Source organism: Mastacembelus armatus, chromosome 5, assembly GCF_900324485.2.
Source record: "Mastacembelus armatus chromosome 5, fMasArm1.2, whole genome shotgun sequence".
Taxonomy (NCBI): domain Eukaryota; kingdom Metazoa; phylum Chordata; class Actinopteri; order Synbranchiformes; family Mastacembelidae; genus Mastacembelus; species Mastacembelus armatus.
In genome coordinates, this window is record NC_046637.1 from 11,018,519 (window position 1) to 11,042,908 (window position 24,390).

Sequence of the window (24,390 nt, forward strand, 5' to 3'; positions counted from 1 at the left end):
TGAGCACATCAGACCATAGGAAAACAAAAGATTTGATCAAACAGATGTGGCTAAAAGGGAAAAGGTGAAGACAATGACTGGATCGCAATCACAACCTTACATTATGTCTATATGTGTGTGTGTGTGCCTGTGTGTGTGTGTATGCGCGCATGTGCTATGTGTGTGTTGGCTTGTGTGAGTTTAAGTTCTTCAAAAGACATTTTAAGTTTTTAAATACCGCTGGACATGTACCTGCCAGAGAGATTATTATTGGGGAAAAAAGATTAAAAAGCTAAAAAAAGCCTTGTTACAATATGGGAGAGAACTGCCAACAAGTACTGCTGATTGGGGCCTATTTTATTCAGTGCTGGTGTGTTATTGTGCTTGTACATATATGTCTTTTCAAACATCCCTTTTTTCCTCTTGGGGGTGGGGTATTACGGAAGGGGGTGGGTCATGTTCACGAAAGAGAGGAGGGAAAAGAATAGAGTATTTTGTTATTGTCCAATCAGAGGGTGACAGTATGTATATATCTATATTGTATATATGTGACGAAAATGCATTGGCTTTTTGTGTGACACTACCTTTTACCTGTACTATGGTTCTACATTCAGTGTTTCAGTGTTGATAATATATATTTGGTTTGTGTTTTATTTTTGTTTTTTGTTTTTTTTTTTTTTTGAGTTTGTCTTTGTCATTTCTTGTATTTTTCTTTTCTCCTATTTGTTCTTTTTTGTTTATTGCACGGTTTACTCCTTTTGTTGTCCAATGAGGTGACACAGCTACTCTTTGTATTCGTTTAGTGCTGTAAAATAACTCAAGTGTTATTAGAATTGTCAATATCCACCGCCCACCCCACCCCCCTCCTCAATATGCATGAATGGCACTTAAAGTAATAAAATATGGTAACTTCACTGTGGAATAATGCACTGCTTGAGCTTTTTTCCTGAAATTTTTTAGCGGGTGTCCAAAATCATACATTTTTTAAGAATTTCTATGGAAAAGAATGATCATGTAATGACTTTTAAGCGACATGGGTTGAATGCCAAAGATGCTGGCTCCTACATTTGCTCTAATGTAAATCAATAGTCTTTAAGTTGCATGCCACAGGTTTTTTTAAACACACTGTAAAATGAAGCTTTGCCTGCTTGTCATTCTAACGTAGTACATGTCAGCATGACAAAAGATTTCAATTCTTAACAGCACACCCAACTACAGAAAAAAGTGAACTTGAAAATCTATCTTAAGTTACATCTGCAGTGCATGCTAGCTGAGAGGAACCTGGCTACAGAGAAAATGGTGGATTGCGATGGTGGCATCGGCAACATTGACCAGAAGTTGACAACTTTTTCTATTAATAGGGTTAAAGTTAGCATTAATGTTAGCTGTAACCTCTAATCCAAACCGGAACCACAACCAAAACCATAACCTCTAGTCCCAGTCATAGGCCTAACCACAAACCTCTCCAGGTTAACAACTTCCACCTAATGCCAAGGTTGTCAGTTTGCCATCATGTCGCAACGAGCTGCTCTGGACCTCATGTTTGTGTGTCTGGTTTGAGGTGCATTATGGAGGATTGGCGGTAGAGGACAAGCACATGTCTTTCTCTTGATCACCTATTCTCATCTGTTGTATCAGTCCATTTTAAAGGTGAGAAAATTGGTTATAAACATAGTGCAGTTGATTGGTCTATTCAAAGACTCATTCTGTCGATTCCACAGCTCATTTTGATTTGTCGATTAAAAGTCTCATTTTGATTGGTTAAGGCTGGTGACATGCCAGGTTAGTTATGTTGAAGTGTAAGTTTATATTTGAAGGACTATTAAAATCATTTTAATAAATAAACAAATTTTAATCAAAAAACCAAAACCATGGTGTACACAAACTTTTTTAATTTAGCAGAAAAAAATGTAAGTTCAAATAACACAAAAAAATTCAGTTAATTTAAATTTGTTGGAATAAACAAGAACAAGTTTATAGAGCAAACCACATAAAGCTGAACCAGATTTTAAACAACTAGTAGGCTAGTAAGGATAGTTCAATACATTAACAAATACAAATAAACCAAATGAACAGCATTAACACGTGGAAAAATTGAAACAAGATAACGTGCTTGTGTTAGAACAGTTTGTTTTTTCTACTTAAACTATAGATAATGTGTATTATGCAAGATTTCCATTCAGACAAAATGTTTTCATTGACTGTCATAAATGACAGTTTGATTGAAACTTTCATTGAAATGTCATAGATTCCCTCTCTCTCTATATATACATATGAGTGTGTGTGTATATGTATGTATACATTTCCTAACATTTATTCATGAACAATTAATTGATTAAAAATCAATAATACATTTTAATAAATAATAAATAAAAATTGGCATTAGACTTGTACTGGCACAAAACAGTCTGTAGAATACAATGATACAACGTGTAGTTTCAACAACAGTAAAACTACATTTGATCCATTGGGTTTATCTGCTTTTGCAATGTGTCATAGCACCCTTTTTCACCATTTTCAAAAGCTATTTAATGTGGCTGTCGTGAAGGCCACAGAGGACATCTATGATAAAAGAAGGCTGGTTTGTAGTTTTCTGGAAGAAAACCATAGAATCATATTTTGCAGCAGATTTCTATTGTACCCACCCAGCCTTCCAAACACTCTCCAAATATTTCCATAAAATGTGACACTTCACAACACGTGTCCCAACTGACACATTACACTTGTGTGTCGCCCCTGTAGGATACTCATTCACAGCAGGGTCACCCATCTAAACACAGTACCAGCGTTACTGCAAACTGTTTGACTCTGATGAAGCGACATAATGTTCAAAGCTTCCTCTCTGCTGCTGATCCTGGTCCTGAATATTCATCTGTGTTCATCAGCACCGATATGTAAGCCATTCATTTCCTCTGAAGTAATTTGATGGCAAGCTTCAGTTACACTGAAGGATAGATCACACTTAATAGAATGGAGTACCAATTTATTTCTGGATTCACTTATGTTTTGCAAAATTATTTCAAATCTACTTTATTAGATTATTAAAGAATTCACTGTATATGTACAGTATTACATTTAAATACACATATATACATTAGTTTTTTGGCTAGATTTACATACAGTGTGTATAAAATATGCATAGTTCTCAAAATGTTCTGACATTTAGATCAAATTTTATTAATAATTGACTTTCTTAAAAACATTTAAGGCGGTACTAAGTTCCTAATTTCTGTTGCAGCTGCCAGTGTTGTTCCATATTCTGTTGTTGCTGAAGATCCAGGTTCACAAGAAACTGCAAGTACTGTGCAAGAACCAGAAACAGTCGACACTGAGGTATCTCCAGATGACGCTGAAGTAGAAGTTGCCTCAGCAGTTGCTGTGGAAAATGAGTCTCTAGATCAGCATGATGTGGATGATCCAGCTCAAGAAGCACCAAGTCATGTCCAAGTCATCCCTTTAGACAATGGCGCTATAGAGGAAAGTGCACAAGAGGTGGAACCAGATTCCAGAGAACCTCTTAGTAGAACACTAGGAAAGACATCTGCTGTGTCTTCTGAACCAGAGACAGAAGAGGTGGATCAAGATGAATCTACTGCAGAGGAACCAAAATCAAGCCCAGAGGATCCTGTTATTGTCCTGGAAGAAAGCACTGAAGAGGACCCTGCTATCAACGAACAAGCTCCTCCAAGTACAGCAGAAGAAGAAGAGGAATATGTTGTCCTTGTTCCTGCAGAACTTGAGACAGACATGGAAGGTCAAGAGGAAATGCAAAAATCATCCCCAGATAAACCTGTTGTCGTTGTTTTTGTAGAACTGACTAGTGACGAACTCACTCCAGATGACCCAAGCCTTGTAATTCCACCGGATGACCCAGAAGAAGAGCCTCCAGAGGATTTCACAGATGAAGTACAATCGCATACTCTTCCAGAGAAAGCAGCACTTGAAGAGGATGTAGATCCTCAAAAGAATGAACTCCATGACAGTGACCCAGAGATAGTGGATATATTTGTGAGTGAGACTGACCAGTATCTCCGGATCATAAAGACAGTACTGGATCCCACTGAGGAAGTCCCAGAAGCTGCAAGAGAGATCTTAAATGAAGCCTCGGCTGAACCTGTCATAGCTCCTGCACTGGTTATTACTGGTGCAGAGGTAGAAATTGTTCCTGACACCAGCTTAACAACACACAGAGGACACCTTAAAGCTGCAGTTACAGTGGTAGATGATGAACCTGTAGGTAAGAATCTGATGCTGAACTATTTTAAATCATTTATGTTTATTCATATTTTACTACGATGTAAATGTCCCACATTTTAAACATAAACCTCTGTCAGACTTCCTAACCTGAAAAGATTAACTTGAACCTATATTCATTAGACATTCAAGGCTATAATTATCCAATTATGATGAAATCCACTAATGACAGTTTTGGTCTCCCAGCTCTGGTGAACAGGGGGGCTGTACTCGGCGCTGCATTCTTCACACTGATGTCTTTAATCACTATTGGATTTGTTGGGATAACTATATCCAAGGAACTGCGAATACATGTGAGTACAACAGTGTCACTATACATCTAATCAGTTGTTAATCCATTATTAGTTTCTATAGAAATGTATTGCTGCCACCTTTAAAATAAATAAATATCCCTGTTTATTATTATAGATCAGTTCCTATTATGAATCACAATCATTTTTTTTTTCACAGGGGTGGCAAAAATACGCTGAAGCAGTTGTCAGATATTTTAGTTTTTTAGTAAATTTATTTCATTTATTTAAGAGTTGACGACAGCCATTCTACAAGCACAGTGGTAATTTGAGCTAAATGCTAAGTCAGCATGCTAATATGCTGATGATAACCAAATAATTTTTACCAATCTCCTCTTTATTTAGCTTATTAGCATGATAGCCTGTGTTAATCAACACTAAGCAGTTGAGGCTGTTGGGGGAACAATCAGAAAACACAGAAACCTCTTCTGCACTGATGTTCCCAAACAGCAGTGATTAATCTGAACTTCCACTCCTTTCTCCTGCTCTAGGACACAAAGACCATTTGACAAATTATGAAATCTACTGAGTAGGTGAAACACTAAGCTGAGAAGGTTTCATCAGAGCACAGCATGTCACTGGATCTAAAGAGAAGTCCACTGAAGAAGGGTCTAGCATTCAAGTTCAGACAGCCAAAAAGCAACTGTAGCAATGGAGTCCAGCAGTAGAAGAGGTAAACAAACAAAAATAACAGAAATTATGTTCAGTGTGTCTTAACACATTGTGCAAAGCTTTTGTAATTTTTTTTTTTTTTTGTAGATTTGAAAATTCTGTAGTGTTTACGTTTTATTTTCGAACAGGTGCCTTTGCTTTGCATGCATACAGTGTTTGTATTCTTCTTTGTGCATTAGTAATCAGCAGCATACCCTGAAAGTAGCAGCAGTAATATTTATTATATCACCCAGGTCCTGATGCACATGCCTAATACAAACTTAGAAGGGGCCTACTCGTAAAAACATTGCTCCATAGCACTGCTCGTGGTCAAAAACTCAACAGGCCACCTTTAATGCCAATGCATCATGTCGTTACAGGCCGATCATAGGAAATTTGAATTTTTCTAAGTAATTACAGGTGTCAGGTAAATGCAGTGGTGCAAAAACTATAATATTTACCTCTGAGTGGTGGGAACGGGAGGATATCCAAATAAAATACAAGCAGTTACAATTGTACAGTTACCACCCCTGATTTCCATTGGCCTCATGGCCTATACATCCTGTTCAGCACATGCATTAAAAAGCATAAACCTCCTGTATGCTGTTTTAGTGCAGGCAGGCCTATCACTTTTCCTATTCCTGCAGCATGAGACTGAGAGCTCTCCTATCAATCTCACTTTGGCATGTGCAGCACAAGCTATAAGTCTGTGGCTCATCCTGTACACAGAAAATATTTTTAGGATGGTAAGGGGGACATGGTGTTCCAAATGAATGTTTTAAACTCTGTTCTGTACTGAAACTGAACCATCTAGGATAAAGATATCCCACCAAAATTGTTGCTCACTTGTTATTGTACTTCTTTCAAAGAGCCTCAGTGAAATCAGTGCTGATTTTTTGCAAGACTGGGGAATAAAGATTTCTACATGTTTCTTGTTTTATAAAGAAAATTGTACTTTTCACTACATATACTTTTGGAGCTTCTGTAATTCTAATATATATTTTGGTAAAATATTATTTAAATAATATTTTTTCAGGAAGCTTCATTGAGCTGCATTAACAAATGTGATTTCTGAAAACAAATAACAGCCATTCAGATAAAGCAGTCATCCTAGATACAAACATAAACAATTATGAATATCATTTAAACTATCAGAAAGTAAACTTTACATATACTTTGGCCTGGCCTAGCTGATATATCTTCTTATATTAGTCACCGCAGATGTATCAGTGTGTCAGTACCGATAAGAAGAATTTGAAGGTCAGAAATGCCAAACTAGGTTTAAGGTAAATTTAGAAACAGTGTCACCATTACAAAGTTTCTCCGCCACAGGCCACTGGCAAAGGTGCAATTTGCTATGTAAGCATGAAAGGTCAATTTTTTAAAGACTCAAACTTGAGGAATTTGTATCAACATCATTTGTTTATATAATGTGCTTATGTTTTTTTTTTAAAAAAAACATCTGCTTATATTTATTTTAAAATAAATATCAGTATGATCTAGCCCTCATAAATCATATATCGTATCTGTTGGGTTGTTGTATGTGTTGCTGTTTTCAGAATATTGTAGATTTGTTAATATTTATGCAAACTTCAAAGATATCCTCTACTCCTGTTAATGATTTTTGGGAATCTAGCATAAGGACACTAGCAGTTAATCCCGTGGGAGACAGTGAGTTATGGCTGTCCTAAAAACCGGCAGGTCCTGTGACAGCTGTCAGCGGGGTGGAGCATGAGTGGAGGAATTTAGTCTTCCAGTTGTGGTGAAAGGTTGTGAAAAGGTGGAGAGCAATTAACACATAATTGGGATATTTGTGTAATGAATAAACCTGGAGATGCATTTAATATGGAAACCTGAGTGCTCTCAAGCGCAGTAAACCTACCAACTATGCATCTTAAGGTGTCATGAAGTCATGCCTTAAGTAATTGGTAACACCAAACCTTTGATTATCATTAACAGGACAAATGGTGTTATTTCCTGTAGGGTTTATGTAAGAAAACACAACTAAAATAGCCACAGTTTGTTGCCTAATTCCTCCTGTGCACTGGGCATACAGGGTGATAAAACAAACGCTGCACAGATGTGTTATTGTGACAGCATTACATAAATGGACACAAAATTCTGCCTTCAGTCCCAATCTACCTACTCAAAGTTCACAAACCTGCAGACATGACTCATCTGATGAGAACCCGACCTGTTAGTTATGGCACAGCAGCCTCTAGTGGCCGCAGACACTATGATATGTCATCACATTGTTTCGCCTTGAGGGACCAATATGACTTCTGTATGGGGAGGGTTGAGTCAGACCATTGTGGACAATCTTCATGACTTTCCCTACTGGCCTGGATTATTTTTGATTTGGTGTGATGAAGCACTAATTTGTCAGGCAAACAGATATTTCAGTTTAGTTATGTTCCTCATTAACTGACTGATGTTCTACAAGGTGTAGGCATTTTTTAAAACACGGACAGAGTAATTGCCAACTCCTAATACAGGTCTTTTTCCTCTGACACAAAGAAATCTTTTATTTTCTCACTGTTTTTTGCTGACCTTTTGTGACAAAAAAAGGTTTTTGGTACAGAAAAGCACATAATTGCTGATCTGTCCACATCATTTGACCTTTATTTCAAAAATAACAGTTACAATCTTTAAAAAAAAAAAAAAAAAAACTAACTGAAACTCTTCTGTTGAGACTCACCCTGTGAGAACAGCATATTGTGTTGGTTGGCTCCTGAACTTGTAAAAAATGACACTTTTATTGTGAAGTGTACAGAGATTCTGTGCAAAAAAACAAACAGATATTTGTGGTAAAATATATCTTAATTTCAAGCACTTATTCTTGGGACAACAATCTGTTTGTTTTTTTTTAAATTATTTTGAAATCAGGTAGATTGGTAACTTGAAATCATTATCATAATGATCATCCCACTTCATCAGTGTAATGGGATTATGGAAGAGAAAAAAGCACACAAACAGGATGATAAATAGAATAAAGAAGCAACAGATCGCTATGGGCAAACTAGACCCTTTAAGTTTGGGACATTTTACCACCAAATACCACCCTTTTGTCTGCATTTGCCTGCTGTTACTGGGTCTTTCTTAGCAATTCATGCACATACAGATGGCACCAGCCTACAGGCCTATTATGCTCACAGATGAATCTAAGCAAGGTATTTAATTGGCATGGTTTCATGTTAGGCTGCGGTGTGAACAGGACTCGAGCCACTGCCTGCAGCAGAGGAGACCGGGGAGCTTTTTTTTTTTTTTTTCTCGCCGTCTGTACAAGCCTCTTTGCCTACAGCCTGACTTTGAACGTTACTGCCCCATCGGTGCGTGTGCGCGGGTCTGACAGACTGCCTCTCCCAACTACACCACACCACGATCCCAGTTACTGAAGAGGCTTTCGGGCTCAAGCCTCCATCCGCCATTTTCAGCAGATTGAAAGCAGGTAGAGCACAAAAATCACAAGCCCCGGGTCAAACAAAAAAACAAAAAAACAAAAAAAAAACCAGCAGGTAAGTGCGCGCAAGAGTAGCCTAAACCCCAAAACCACTCTACGATAGGCAACATTAGGGGAGGGGGAGAAAAAAAAAACAAAACCAAGAAGCTCCAAGCACCTTACTCCGGCCAGCATCGGGAAGAATAAGGAGAGCTGACGATTTTGCCTACAAGGGTAACGATAAACTACATCCTTCAGTCTGTGCGCCTTACAAATTCGTCTGCTTGATTTGTCTTCGTCAACTTTTTTTTTTTTTGATGAATAGAGGAAAACGCTTTAAAATCTGCTTTACACACACGCATGCACACACACCCACATACAAATGTCCTGCGCCGTTTGTCTCTTGAACTTCAGCTTGAAGGGATTTAAAAATGTCTCTCATCTTCAGTTCCATCGGCTTGTGTTGAAAAATATATATATATATATTTATATATATATATGAGCTGGCTAATAAATGTGCTTTTTTTTTTTAATGTACGTTGAACAGCCTGAGCCTGAGCAGCAGAAACCCAGACAATAAGGTTAGCCTTGGCAAATATCTGCCTCAAGATAGTATAAATATAGTATCATCAGGTTTTTCACGCCAAAATGTGTGATGTTGAACATATTTTTATTATTTTAATTTAAAAAATAGCTGTCAGCTGTGTGAGCTGAGCAGCACAAGGCATGGGTCAGCAGCTCATTGTGCTCACTAACAATTGGCTTTTCTGCCAGCTGGAACAAAAGCAAGTTACTAAAGCCACAGTTAAAGAGCCTGTGGTGGAAACTATTTTGAATACTCCACACTTTCATAAATCCAATAAATCGTTGATAAGTGACTGATAGGAAATGTATTGGCAACCAGGCAAGTATTAACTCCAGCTTCTCAGATTTGCTCCTTTTTTCTGTTTTATATATTTGGAAATTTAAAGTATATTTGGTTTTTGGACTGCTGGTCCAGCAGGCAGACAATTTGAACATGTCGTCTTGGGAAACTGTGATAAAAATGTGAGAACATTTCACTTTTTTCATTTTAAAATGATATTTGGCGGGTTAATTCACAATCAAACCAACCAGCCTCTGAAGCCTAAAAGCTACACTTAACTGTATTTATGAAAGGGGCTCAGAATGAGTAGTAAGAGTGGAAATGGCTACCTATGGCTAAATGGAAATTAACTCAGTTTTTACCTTTCTTCTTTGTAATTAATTCACTTTGAGAGCATCCGTTTAAGTATAGTTCTGCTTTTTAATCACTTTAAATGATATTTACAGTCCATGTAATATCACTGCACTGTGACTTTGTGCCCACTGTCCTGTGGAAACCAACCTAACCAACAGGTGAAATCTGATCCTTAAAACCAAAACTAAATTCATAGATATTTACAGATTTTTCATTTGCTATGTATGCAGGGACTTGGGACTTCTTAATAACATAAGAAATCTGCCCTTCATGTATTAAAGGCCATGGCTATAACTGGAGGGGCTGTGGAAACCCTAGATGAAGTTCCAGCTCATATGTGGAGGGGTTTGCCTGAGTGTTTGAGTCTTGGACCTTCAGCTATAAATCAAAGCCGCATTGGTGAGTAAATAGATGTGTCTGCTCAGTTTAGATAACTGCAACCTACCATGTTTCTTCAGACTTGATTTGTTTTATGATGACTGCACCCAGTGTCCACTTTATTTGGTCAAACTGCACAATCTCAAACAAGCCAAGTTTATAAAGGACATAATATTGAGTTTACTGGGATATTATTGGAAACGTGCAAGTTACCATTATTATTGAAGTCACAATTAAAATTGTGGAGTAATCTTTGAAATACAATGGGCCTTAGATTACTGCTATACTGTCATTTAATTAGGATAAAATATTGTAATGTCTTTGCCATTTCATTGTCCTAACAAAATACAACTAAATGAATACAAGTTCATCTGTGGACAGAGATAGAAACTCAGTCCCAAACAATCAGTATTTATGACATGGTCGCCTGTCCTTAATATCCACATCCTTGTGTCTCAGACAGGGATTATGCTCAAACTAAATTTCTATGTATGAATTTGTATGTTTGTATGAAACTATTAGGTCATCTGTCAAGCAGATCTGTTGAAGCAAATCAGCAGAACTGCCTCCATGATTGAATCATAAATATGATAATCAACATTCATCAGGAATGTTTTAACCCTTTCATTTTGGCTGATATTCGCTGTAGTCAAACTGTTTCTATTTAAAATTAAATGCGGCAGAGGACATTTCTCTTTGGGACCATTTGTACGAAACACATTCAGTGATGATAACATCAGAAGCAGAGATGTTTTTATGTGTTTTTATTTTCAGGTGTCTGGGCCACTCAGGTCATACCTAAAGGCAAGAGGTTTGGTCCATTTGTTGGAGAGAAGAAAAAAAGGTCCCAGGTGACCAGTAATGTTTACATGTGGGAGGTATGTTGCAGGCTGTTCTGTTGGTTCCCTTCACCTAAAACACTCACCTTCACATTCGTGGCAGAGCTAAAACGAACCACGAGTACACCCTCTGTCACACATTGCACCAACAGTTCAAAATAACTTGGGTTCCATTTTGGGTTTGGGTTTCTTCTCAATAGTACTATATACATTTTATATATACTATATATTTTTTTTTCTTTACAGCATTATCTTTGTGTCTATGTCCTGTAGGTTTATTTCCCAACACGGGGCTGGATGTGTGTTGATGCCACAGACCCCATGAAGGGGAACTGGCTGCGATATGTGAACTGGGCACGCTCCAGTGAAGAGCAAAATCTTTTTCCCCTGGAGATCAACAGAGCCATTTACTACAAAGTTTTAAGGGTATGTTAAATGCATATTCATTGCACATAAACAATATGAATAAGTAGATGAATGAAAAGTCTTCTGTGTTGGATTTTGTTGTAAGGGAGGCATGCAGGAACACTTTTATGATTTTAATGATCCAGGTTATGCAGTATGTGAATTACGGTTTAAGTGCAAACATATAACAAAACTATTAGTTAAAAATTATATATTAAAGTTTTGGAAAAGCATTGAAGTTTATTTACAATGATTTTCAATTGAGTGCTGCAGCTACCCTCTGTACCTTTAAAGTTACATTACACAGAAAACAATAACAGTACATAAAAACACTTCATAAACTTTAGTAATTGAGTGTACACTCCATATATTTTGGTATACATCTAAAACGAATGCAGTTTTATATAGCAGCTCTGCAGTAAATCCTCTACCATACAGTTGAATCAACTCCTTTAAAACAGCTTCAACAAAAAACTGAACATTCTGACCTTCATGAAGGGAGACTTTAAACAAACCTCTGGTATTAGATATTTGGTCACTAGGATTAGTTGGTGATAAATGACCAAGAACTGCTCTTTCACCAAAATCATCAATAATAATCAAATGAGTGTGTGTTATATGAATCTGTTTTATTGGTGAATGTTGAGAAGGTTTCTGCCAATTGAATGTCTGTTGGAAAATAAAAATATTGACATATTAATATCAATATCATATCAAAAGTGATGAGGAAACCCCAGTTCTGCACTGCAATGTAATTTACAGCTTCTTTACTTGACTAGTCACATATTTCTACTTCTAGTCATACTTTCTGTAATTTGAGTTATAGTTATTAGTTACTTGAATTTCCCTTCAAAGAAATTAATTATAAAGATTGTCTATCTGTCTGTCTTCTTTGTATGTTATGATTTTAACAGTGTGTCCACCTTAAACTACAATGCAAACACAATGACTGACATGATTGACTGACACTGTCAGCTAATAACCTAACTGTGTTTACTATTGAATCTGTAATTACTGCTAGCGGTTGAGTGGACTGCAAACTACAGTAATAAGCAAAGTAAAGTTATTACCTGTCTGACAGTGTTAATCAAAACTGAACATTGTCTTTGTAAGGAGTGAATTTATGTCTGTGTAGTTGTAGTGGATAGGCAACAGATTTTGCAAGTGTACTTGTATATATATATTGATGATACATTCACCTCTTCAATAATGATATGTTGCTGGTGAAAGAGCAGGCCTTGGTCAATTTTTAACTGTGTGGTCATTTTGGAGGATGCTTACAGATTTATATCAATGAGGATAACAGGATCATATTTTTGTATGATGCAGTATAGTTCAACAGCAGCACGTAGGCGTCTTCAAAAAAAAAACCATGATGCTGAAAAAACATTAACACTGCAGTATGGCTGTGTTTTACAGAGCATACATGTATTTTAAATTACTAACTGTAAAATATCTGAAGATGATGAAAATCTAAGTGACATTAAACTAAAACAAGTAAAAAATGAGCTCGTTTTTCCCAATGCATGCAGTACTTTCAGTATACTACTCAAAATAATGTACTGCAGTAGAGTATGAGGAAAACATAGTAAAAACTGCATACACCCCTAGACAGATTAGATGCACTGTGGCCCAAATATCAGCAAGCCGGGCTGTGATTGGAGGCCGAGCTCATCTCTCTCTGTTGCAGCCTATCGGGCCGGGAGAGGAGCTACTGGTGTGGTACACCGTGGAAGACAACCCGGAGATAACAGCTGCACTGGAGGAAGAAAGAGCCAGCAGTCTGAGCAGGAAAAACTCACCCAGGACGAAGCGAGGTGAGGCCTTACTCTTAACCGTGCTGCCGTTTCTGCTAGGTTTTACCCCCCGGTGTGCCACGTTAGGTTAGCCGAGGATTGGTGTCTGCAGCTCGGGCGAAGTTGTGACTGCTAACTAGCTAGCCAGTGGAAGCTAACGTTAACGGTTGCGATGTGTGGGGCTCCTGTGCACTTTCGTACCCGACCAGAAACTCGTCGTTGCGGACAGATTTAGCTCCAAATAACCACCCGTGAGCCAACCGGGTGCTGTAAAATATCCCTTTTGGCTGACGAACGCGCAGGAGGGGGACTTTTAGCAGCTTTTCCTCCTCCTCCGGGTCTTGACGTTGTCGAGGATGTGACCTTCCTTGAGTTCCCATCCATCGGTGAGCCTCTACTTGATGGTGGCCTAGCTGGTTAGCTAACTAGCTGGCTGCTTATATAAATACAGGCTAACTACAGCGCAGGTATTAGGTACCGACCTGATATATAGATGACTTATCTTGCGGGGAGCGCTGAAAGGTAGATTTTACGTCGATTTGGGTCCAGAATAACCAGTTCATTGAGTTGTCAGACCTGTTAGCATTGAGGCTAAAAGGCTAACACACGGAAATACAAGATCAGATGGCAAACTGGATTGAATTATTATAGATATATTGGAAAGAAATTTATTACAGTGGCGCTAATTTCATCTGGCCGTTAAAACTTAAGTGTTACAGTCTGGTTGGATAGAATTAAAAATTTGAGACGTCAATACAAAACCTAAAAATAACGCCAGACAAAAGTCACTAAGGTAACCTTTAGTACATTTGTTCAATTGGTTTATAAAAACTACAAAACTTAAAACATTACCCCTGTTAAAGTGAAGGATGTACCATCACCTGAGCCCCGAAGTTTGTGTGAAACAGAGCTGGTAGACATTTGTCAGTATGAACTTCGGACATGGTGTTTTTGTAAAAGACAACTGGGTCATGTGGCTTGTTAATGAAGGAGAGGGGGTCTGTAGTTTTTACCAGTTCTGGCTTCACCTATCTGCATTACTTTTGCCATGGGTCATCAGAGGTATTTTGTTGTGTTTTTGTAATGTAATACATTGCAAGGTAATCTAACAGAAACACTACAGAGTAATACCACAAGAATGCAACATCCCTGTGTAATTAATATGGCATTTAGACCATTACAAAGCTCACTTAGAAATTCTAATCCTGTGTTAAGGTATAATTACAGTCACACATAAAGGCAGTATAGAGAATGTCAAATCCATCCCCTGAAATGGCTGTGAAATAAGGTTGAAAACAAAGTTTGAAAGCCTGTAATGTCTAGGACATCATCTCTCTATAATGTAGTGTGCAGCCCTGTACTATACTGCAGTCACACTTGACAGACTTGATGAAGTGGGCATACCAATCCTGTTGGTTTCATTTTAATATCAAACATCCTGCAGGTTACCTAAACAGTGTATGCCAGAGTTGATATGGCTCTACAGTGAGTGCGAGATTAAAACATGAGAGAAAAGGGTGTAGTTAGATTATAAAGATGTTTGGGTAGTTCTGTTGCTCCTTTAGCTGAATGCCTTTGACCATGTTGTCAGGTGACTGACCTACAGCATGTGTTCTCTGGTATGAATTAGGCTTTGTAGGCCAGGTCAGGTGACCTTGTTGACACACTCCTATGATGGGGAGGTGCCAGGGAAGCCTCTTGAGGCTTATAAATTCAAAGTAGTGTCATGTTAGGCTCATGACTCATTTTATTTCATTGATTGTTGTATTAGTGATGCATACAAGGTTGTAATAATTAACAAAATGTAGTAGTTTTTTAAAATTTTCTCCAAAATTAGGATGTACATTTTATTTGAATTTGAAAGCAGTTACTTCTAATGCATATTAATGCCTTTGCAGTTTTCTCGCATGGCAAAAAGAGCAGACAAGTTCAAAAAGTAATATTGGGTTAAAGGTCTTATTTACCTAAGTGTCATGAGTCTTTAAAATGAAAAGGATTTTACAGTTCTGATCTTTTTATAAGACAAAGCCGAACTGGTTTTCAAGATATACTGTCTTGTTTCCAGGCCAAGGGCTGTTTTCTTACTAGAATCAATTTGCAATAAATAACCAAACTGTCGTATTTGGGCAAACATTTATTTGTAGCTGCAGCTCTGTGATTTTGCAGATATAATTGTCAATAAATATCATCATCTACATGTTGAATGGCTGTTTAAATTAAATTCATTATCTGTTCTGTTGGTGTGTTGTGGACATTTCTGCCACCTAAATATTTGTGAGAGACAGCACTGGCAGATAATGTAATACTGATTTCCGAACTTTTTCATTTTTACACCTGTTAGCTCAAGCCTGATACAGAGTACATGTGCATATTTCTGCTTGCAGCCAGAAGAAAGCTGCTGGAGAGGGCCAGACAGGCTGGTTTGGGTGGATTCAAGAAAACAAGTGGAACCAAATCTACTGTCAAGGAGATGTGGGATGGGGAAAAAGGTAAGTTAACTTAATGTCAAGGATAATCACTCACATTTTCATGTACATATATTTTGAAGCTCTGAAAAAACTATTGATATTTAATTTTCAACTATACTACATGTATATGTTGAAATTCCTGCTTGGTGCTATGAAAGAGGCTAACTTTGCTGTTCCTAAAACATTGTTTACAGGTCCGAAGGAGGAGGACACAAGGCCATCAACCTTAGAGACCTCACAGGAGCTCCAGGAAACTCCCATGGCGAGTACTCACCTTAAGGATGTGCAGGACATGTCAGCAGGAATGATGGACAGGGGAAATGGGGGGCAGGAGGATGATGAGGAAGAAGAAGAAGGAGAAGAAGAGGATAATGATGAACATGAGGAGGATGCTGGTGATTTGGTGGATCAAGTTGAAGCACTGCAGCAAAGTGCTCAGCCTTCACCTGTGGCTGAGTCCTTGCAAAATGAGCAGCCTGGCTCATCGTTGACCGATGGTGAAGAAACCCATAAGGATTCACAGGTAAATTTGGAGTCTTCCTCACCTATAGGGCAGGAACCAGACATTGATCCTGATCTTGAGCTTGATCCTGACGGTGACCTTGAAGGTGATCCACATGGAGAGTCATACCCCTGTCAGCACTGTGAACGTTACTTTACCACCAGACAGGGTCTGGAGCGTCACATACACATTCATGCCATCACCAACCAGCAAACACAACTGTTCAAGTGCAGATACTGTAGTAAATCCTTTGGCTCACAGGTGGGCCGGCGGCGGCACGAGAGACGACACGAGAGTGGATCTAAGAAAAGGCCTGGCTCTCTGGCTGGAACTGCTAGTCCCTTCAGTCTGGCTTTGCAGACTGACGGTTCAAGTCCTGACTGCACCAGCCCAACTAGTCACTATATAGCCATAGGGTCCCAGTTTAGTGGAGGATCTGTGCACAACTCTGACATACAGAGAAAGGAGTTGGGGTCCCATGCTGACCGTCCCTATGATGAAAATGGAGAGTCAAAGGAACTCCATCCTTGTAAATACTGCAATAAAGCATTTGGAACACACACCAATATGCGGCGACACCAACGCCGAATACACGAACGACACTTGTTACCAAAGGGAGTTCGTAGGAAAGGCATGCTACTGCAAGAAGTATCAGCACAGCAGCCTGATGAGTCACCTAGCACCAGCCCTCCACCCGTCTATGTGCCTAGTGCAGACACAGAAGATGAGGCAGATGGGGACGATTATGCAGTTGATATATCCAAAAATATCTCTGAGAATTTGACCTTTTACATTGATGGCAAAATTGTGTCCACCAGTGCAGTGAGCAGCTGTGACGTGATAGAGGTGGACTCCAGATCTGCAGCTCTGTTTGGTCTGGACACAGTCATTATTAGTCAGAATCAGATCAGTCAGGCACTAAAGGTGGAGGGAAGAACAACTGCTACAAAGCAAGTCTCCAACCTCGGCCAGCCAGCAGCAAAAAGGAGGACATCTACACCGCCACTTGTTCCCAACCTTAAAGTGGAGACAGACACATCATTCACCACAGCCTCTTCATCATCTTCATCATCATCTACATCTTCATCATCTAACTTGCTAGTGGGGGGACTGTTTCAACAAGCTGCAGATTCATCAGCATTTCAGCGAGAGAAAACAGTTTATCTCTCACCTAAGCTCAAACAGCTCCTTCAGACACATGACATTCAGAAATCAACCACTTCCCTTTTAACAGAAAGCCATAGACTGGTATCCCCACTGTCAGTCATGCCGCTGCAAGTGGCTTCGGGCAGGTTTAAAAGAAGAACAGCTTCTCCCCCATCATCTCCACAGCTCAGCCCTGCATGTAAAACTGAGAGCTGTAAAGCTGACATGGTGAGCACACAGACCCTTAAGGTGCCAAAGGTAGAAAGCCACAGTGTTTCACCTCCTGTGAGCCTATCTGACAAAGATGATGAAGACACCCATAGCCCTTCTGGAAATAATATACACAGCCAAACCTCTTCTGGTAGCGGGGGAAATTCCTGTAATCAGCAGCCTTTGGATTTGTCAAACTCTGTCAGCAGGGGAAGTGACAGCTTGAGCAAGGTGTTGGGGGATTCGGCTCTTGATTTAAGCGTACATCATAAGGGCACCATTGAGCCTGAATTAAAGGGAACTCCAGCACCACACCCATTAATAAAAAAGAAAAAGCCCAACACCAGCATGCTCGAAAAGGTGCTGATGAATGAGTATGTATGTTTAACCTTGCCAGGAGAGGAGGGTCCCTCAGCCTTAGCAAACACTAATTTCCAATCTTGCTCTCCAAATGTTGTATCAGAGTCTGCCCATCCCTCTCCACCCTCTTTGACTCCTGTCACTATGAACCCCTCTTCACCTGGTACCTCTGGTGTGACATCTCCAACACCACCTCCCCCTGTTCTACCTACCATACCATCTCCACCAGCTATGCCTAGCTCTCCTCTGTCTCAACCTTCAGACTCATCTGCACTGCCCCTTCCTGTCCTTTCACCAAAAATGTCTCCAAGATCTGTTGAAATTAAGTCCCTGTCAGACTCAGAGGAAATTTTGTTACCTGAAGAAAACAAAGATGAGGAGAACCACATGTCTGAGTCATTGCACTCCCCAAGCACTCCTCTGGAAGATCCACTTAATCGTTCCGTGACACCAAGCCCTCCTGAGCCTGCATCAGTAGATCTGATCACTGCAAAAGACGTTTCTCTGTCTGTGACTTGCAGCAATCTGGTAAATTGCAAATCAAACCAAGGCCTTGACTTAGTAATGGAAAAATCCTTAAAATCTGACTTGACTACTTTTTCATCCCAGCCAGAATCCTCAGCTTCCTCAGCATCATCTCCTGTATCACATGATCCATCCCCGTCACTAGTTCCACAATCTCTTCCTGAGATTAAAACGGAAGAAGAGCCTCAGCATTGTGTCAACAGTTTGCCGGTGATGAATCGTGCACCTCAGGATAGTGTAGGCTCCTCACCACAGCCAGCTGTCTCTGATGAACCATCTGATAAAATCTGTGAGGCAGAGGAAGTTGACTTGACATACTGCAAGACATTTGTGTGTAATGTCTGTGAGGAGCCTTTTAACTCCATCAAAGAGCTCAGTGGACATATCACTGAACATGCTGAAGACTGGCCCTTCAAGTGTGAATTCTGTGTGCAGCTGTTTGGTGATGCCCCAGCCCTGTTGGCTCACCGGACAGCACTACATGGGGTGGGCAGGATCTTTGTGTGCTCCGTTTGTTCCAAAGAGTTTGCCTTCCTCTGTAACCTCCTGCAGCACCAAAAGGATTTGCATCCAAACGGGACATGTTCACATACCATTGTCGAGAGCGGCAAGCTTAGGCCACAGAACTACACAGATCCAGCCCGAGCCAAAGAAGAAAGCAGTCCCTCAACACCAGCATCAGAGATGACTGATGAACATGCACCACACAGTGACTCTAATTTGGCAAAAGAAGAGGCTGATTTTAATGGTAATCATGCAGAGGATGTTGCAGAGGACCCCACTGAAGAACTGTACACTACAATAAAGATCATGGCCTCAGAAGGAGGGAAGCCTAAAGGCCCAGATGTACGTCTTGGCATAAATCAACACTACCCCAGTTATAAACCACCCCCTTTTCCTTATCATAGCCGTTCCCATGCTGGCTCTGTGGCTTCAGCTACTAACTTCACCACCCACAACATACCACAAACTTTTAGCACTGCCATTCGCTGTACCAAGTGTGGCAACAGCTTTGACAACATGCCTGAACTGCACAAGCACATATTGGCCTGTGCCAATGCTAGTGATAAGAAGCGTTACACTCCCAAGAAAAACCCCATCCCGCTCAAGCAAATAGTGAAGAGCCCAAATGGAGTTATGTCACCCACAGCAGCCCCTGCAGCCCAGAGTGTTTTTCGTAGAAGAGGCCAGCCAAAGAGACTTAACTTTAATCAAGATACAGGTAAAATAAAAATGACTGCTCTTGAGAAGAAGAAAAACCAGCTGGTTCAAAAGGCAATTTCACAGAGAAATAAAGCTGCCACTAATGCAAAGAAAGCTATTGTTAAATCAGAAGAAGGGCAAACGTCTAACATTTGCCCCCACTGCAGTCGAGCGTTTACTTATACTGCAAGTCTCAATAAACATATGTTAGTCAGCTGTCCCATGAAGCCCGTTGTGAAAAGGGGCAAAAGAGCTCTCGCAGAGGTAAAAAAAGAGGCAGTGGGTGTGGTAGATAAAAACATGAATCTTAGAAAGAAAACTTCAGACTGTGAAATACCGCAGACAGAACCAGCACCTAAAGCTCTGGGAAAGACCAGATCTCGTAGCTCTGGTGCGCTAGACCCTGAACCCTCCCAGACAAGCAAAGGAAAAGCTGCTGCTACACTGGGCCAACTAAAGAGGCCTGCTTCATTCCCCACACCCATTTCTCCTAGCAAAAAAACTAAGAAGGGCCAAGTTCAGTCTCTACCTCCCACTCCTACAGCCCCGGACACTCCCAGTGACAATGCACAACAGCGATCAGCCATGAGAATGCAGCGTATGGGCAAGGAAGCAGCACCCAAGAGATTAGCAGAGGCCAAGTCACCACCACTGCAACAACTGAAGAAAGAGGAGCGGTTCTCTCTTCGAACAAGGGAGAGAGTCGGTGGTCCAGTCACCAGGAGCCTACAAATGACCAACATGACTCTGACTGCTGAGGTTAAAACTGAGGAGCCACCAGTTCAAGAGCCAAAAGAGAATCAGGTGAGCATAAACTGTGTTCTTTTGCCTTTATCTGATCTTCATTAACCTAAGATCAATACATCACTCAGGCCAGTAATAGTTTGTGCAGACGTACCGATATTGCTGTGTATGCTGGCTGATAAGAAATTGGAGTACAGCAATAATTAGATACATTTAAGGTCTTCATGACATTTCTCTCCTTATTTATTTCTTACAGGAGGTGCTGATGAAGTGAGCCATGTTGATATCGTTGTGCTCTCCTGGGAGTACAGTGTTCACCTCTCAGGTAACACTCTGGACTAATCACGGCACTGACACCAGTGAAGTTGACCTTTGTCGTGGGATTATTCACTAAAACCAAGTGAACTCTGCTTATCTCAAAAGCCTTTGCTGGATCTGAGGAGGGAACTCTCTTCCATCTGTCTTATGATCTGAACTGAGCCTTGTGTTTAGCCAGCCTTGCAAAAAAGAGAAAAGAAACTGTAAATGACATTGAGTTAATATATACAATTTGTCATTACTTGACCCAAAACATTAATTTTAGGGCTCCGTTATTTTTGGAAAGTTGATATATTGCATATGGCAATCATCTGTCAGCTAGGGTTAGGGAACCTTGTTTATTCTTTCGTTCTGCATCTTCCCCATTTGATTGTCTTTAGGTTTTTGGATGTTTAAGGAGTCTCCTAATGCATGTGCTTAATAGAATATAAAACTAGTTTAAGCCAATTTTCATGTCTCTCCCAATGGGCACCTACTTCAGTTTATACATTATTTGCAAAGTATGTATGTTTGACTTAAATTTCTGTAGTCATTATATTGTAGAATATATCTTATTAGATAGTGTTTTTTTTTGTTTGGGAAACAAAAATGAAAATGGCAGTTGTCTACTGCAATAATTGGTCCTCAGGAACACTGTATATGTGTGTGGTATGTGTATGGTTATGGTTGGATGTGTGGCCTGATAGCTATTCCTTTAGTCTGAATCTCATGTATGTTTTATGTTTTTAATTTGCTTTCATTTTTTTTTTTTTTTTTTTTTTTTTAAATCTGAGTATAGCATAGCCGGTAATTCCACTTGAGAATTGTGTTGTATTCTTAAAATAATCTCCGTCTTGAAAAGATGTCACTCATACAGCCCAGTGTTCTTACAGCACTTTAAAATGCTTTTCAAAATTTTGCAATCTAAAAATTGGTTGTCTGTTCAGCTATTGAACAGGTGAAAATGACACATGAACTAACTTTTATGTGCCAAAATACATTATGAGTCCACCCCTTGAAGAAAAGTTGAATGCAGCATTATTATTTTTTTTGTCCATTGTAATTGGACATGTGAAAAGTTGTTTCATGTGTAGATTTTGTGAGCCATGCCATTAATGTAGCTGAATGATGGGGATAAAGTGATGTTTCAGTGAGTCCATGATGAAAATGTCATTAAGGCCCTACCAAACGCTTCTTACTTTTGGATTATAGCCTCACCCGTACTCAGCCCTTTTTCCCCTCTCGGCCAATTCCAGTTGTAATGCAAAAAAAGCAGACAGGCAGTGCTTAAATGCTTGTAGCATGTTATGGGACAGTAAATTGAAGATCATGATTTGAAGATAATTTAAATTTCCATGATAAAAGGTCATGTTTTTGCGTTTCAGCATCAAGATTAGTCATTGTATTAAAGAACGAACAAAGACAAAATCATCAATGACCTCAAGCAAAACATTGCTGTAATTGACAATAAAAAACTGTTTTTCCAATTTGTGTAAAGCTGTTATTGTTTTTGTTAGTGTTTCCTATTATACCCACATATGCAAGATGCGGTTGTAAACAGGTAGGTTAGATATTTAATGGATGGAAACAGTCTTATAATGATTGTGTGCACTATATAGATCCAGCTCAACATTAGGAGACTGTTTCCATCTTATTAGATTTTGATCCTTCAAACAAATTGTGTTTTCAAGTTCATGATTTAATGTGCAATATATATATTTCTACGTTTTATTGGTTATTAGGTTATGTAAAAATCAAGTATCACTTTGTGGAAGTTGAAGGAATGTGATTAACTGTTCTCATAAGTGGGTCTGACTCCTTGCAGGCTGTTTTACTCTGAGGCCTGTTTTTTCTTTTTCTTTTCTTTTTTTTTTTTGCATAATAGATGTCCCTGCCACTGCAGCTGTAATAAAGTTTTCCAGATTACATTTGCTGATTGCCTTCTCCACTTCCAGCATGTCAGGGACCTGCCTGATTATGAAAAAGAAATGTTTGTTTCCATGTTTGATGGAAGGTCATATTTAACAAAAATCAAATTTTAAGTTGCTGCTTATGCTCCACAGGTCAGGAAGCTGCTACCGGGCAGCCACGGCCATCATCATCTTGCCGTGAGATCTGTATCTATTTTGGGAGCAGTGCACTTGTCAGGTTGCGATGTGAGTCATACAGTAGCTTAAATTTTTTTCTCTGTATTTTATGCAGTTAAACATGGAAAATGTGAACAAACAGCAAGATGGGTTTTTTTTTTTTTTGAGTTGAGAAATTTTTATTATTCATTATTGAATCAGGACTTTGAACAACTTGATGCTAAATGTTGCTGTAGATGCAGTCACATGAGCCTGGCTATTTCCCATCTTTGTATTCGTTGGGTGAGCAAAATGTAGCTAAAATGCCTTACAATTTATATGTTGTTCCTTTATATAACCACTACAATGCACAAGGTTACTCATATATTACCCTCATAAATCACAGCAGGACTGATGTCACAAAGGAAATGAAAACATTAACCTCTTCTGTGTAGTGCACGTAATCATCAATTATTCCTAACAATTCACATGCTACATTTCTACTTTATGGCAGCAACGTATTTAATTCATATTTAATTTGACAGGACATTGGACATGTAAACATACTTGATTTAAGCCAATTATATTTGGAATACAGGAAGTGTATTAGGTGTGTAATAGCTGGACAGAAAGCCAAAGCGTCTTTGTCACTGATGGTACATATGTTGGTTAAAAACAGCTACCTTTTGAGGTCTGATCTCTTTTTTTGTTCAGGCCCCTATCCATCACACTCTCGTATCTTAAAGAACTGTCAGGTCATCTGGGCAGACGGCGTGCAACTGAAACGTGATTCTAGTGTTGGAAGCAAATTCAAACAACAGTTATGTCTCATGATCTAGGTCCTTGCATAGGGCATGGGGTGATGGATGGCATTGGTGAATTAAATCCAATTTGTATGTTGGATTTGATCCACAGGCTGGATTTTTCTTTTTTCAGTGGAATGGGGAGATGTGTTTATTTGCCCCAGTGCCATGATGGCATAGTTTATGGGTGGATATAGTTTATGGGTGTTCAGCTGTGTGTGTGGAAGGGTGGGCACCTGGAAGAGTGCCTCACCATACTCATGCTGTCAGGGTGAAATATCACTGCACTCTCTCTTGATTGCTGTGTATGGCGCTTCAGCCCTATTCATAAAAATGCAATTCCATGCAGCTCTATGCCTGGCAATGTAAACTACTACACCCCAGAGAGGCAGATTTAAGATGTAGAAGAGCACTGAGGCTCTTCTAGGGATTGGTACTCAATTGCACATGCAGAAGGTTCAAGATAAGAACTCAGCTTGATACTCAGATGGTACACACTAACAAAATCATATAAATTCACTATAAACTGAAACTTGTTTTTATTAATGTAATTATATTTTGAGCATGATGGTGCTCTGAGGTAAGCACGTTAATGTGAACAGGTTAAATATGTATCAGTTTTTTCATCTTATTTTAGTGTGATTGCATAGTAATCATTAATAAGTACTAAACACAAGTTGGAGCTAGGGCTGATGGGAATGATAATTATTTTGCAGGTATTGGAATTAAGATATTGGAAAAGTTGTGACCAGATGAGGGCGATAGATGAAAAGTTGATAATCATTCTGGAGAAGCTGCATGCATCATTGTTTTTTA

General features: G+C 39.3%; 1 protein-coding gene across 1 annotated transcript; it reads left to right on the forward strand.

The window, feature by feature from the left end:
- Positions 1-2,731: 2,731 nt before the first annotated feature.
- prdm2b (PR domain containing 2, with ZNF domain b) lies at positions 2,732-22,480 on the forward strand. The gene is made up of 9 exons (XM_026306303.1): positions 2,732-2,873; positions 3,218-4,212; positions 10,114-10,231; positions 10,985-11,088; positions 11,323-11,475; positions 13,145-13,271; positions 15,635-15,739; positions 15,913-20,468; positions 20,665-22,480. Exons 1-9 carry the CDS (start codon positions 2,804-2,806, stop codon positions 20,680-20,682), a joined length of 6,246 nt encoding a protein of 2,081 aa, XP_026162088.1. The 5' UTR covers positions 2,732-2,803; the 3' UTR covers positions 20,683-22,480.
- The last annotated feature ends 1,910 nt before the right edge of the window (positions 22,481-24,390 follow it).

Bases quoted from the DNA above. Each gene is read 5' to 3' on its own strand.
- prdm2b (XM_026306303.1), top strand. From the start codon at position 2,804: ATGTTCAAAGCTTCCTCTCTGCTGCTGATCCTGGTCCTGAATATTCAT. The intron at 11,089-11,322 runs GTATGTTGCAGG...TATGTCCTGTAG, and splicing joins GTAATGTTTACATGTGGGAG to GTTTATTTCCCAACACGGGG. The intron at 13,272-15,634 runs GTGAGGCCTTAC...TTCTGCTTGCAG, and splicing joins CTCACCCAGGACGAAGCGAG to CCAGAAGAAAGCTGCTGGAG.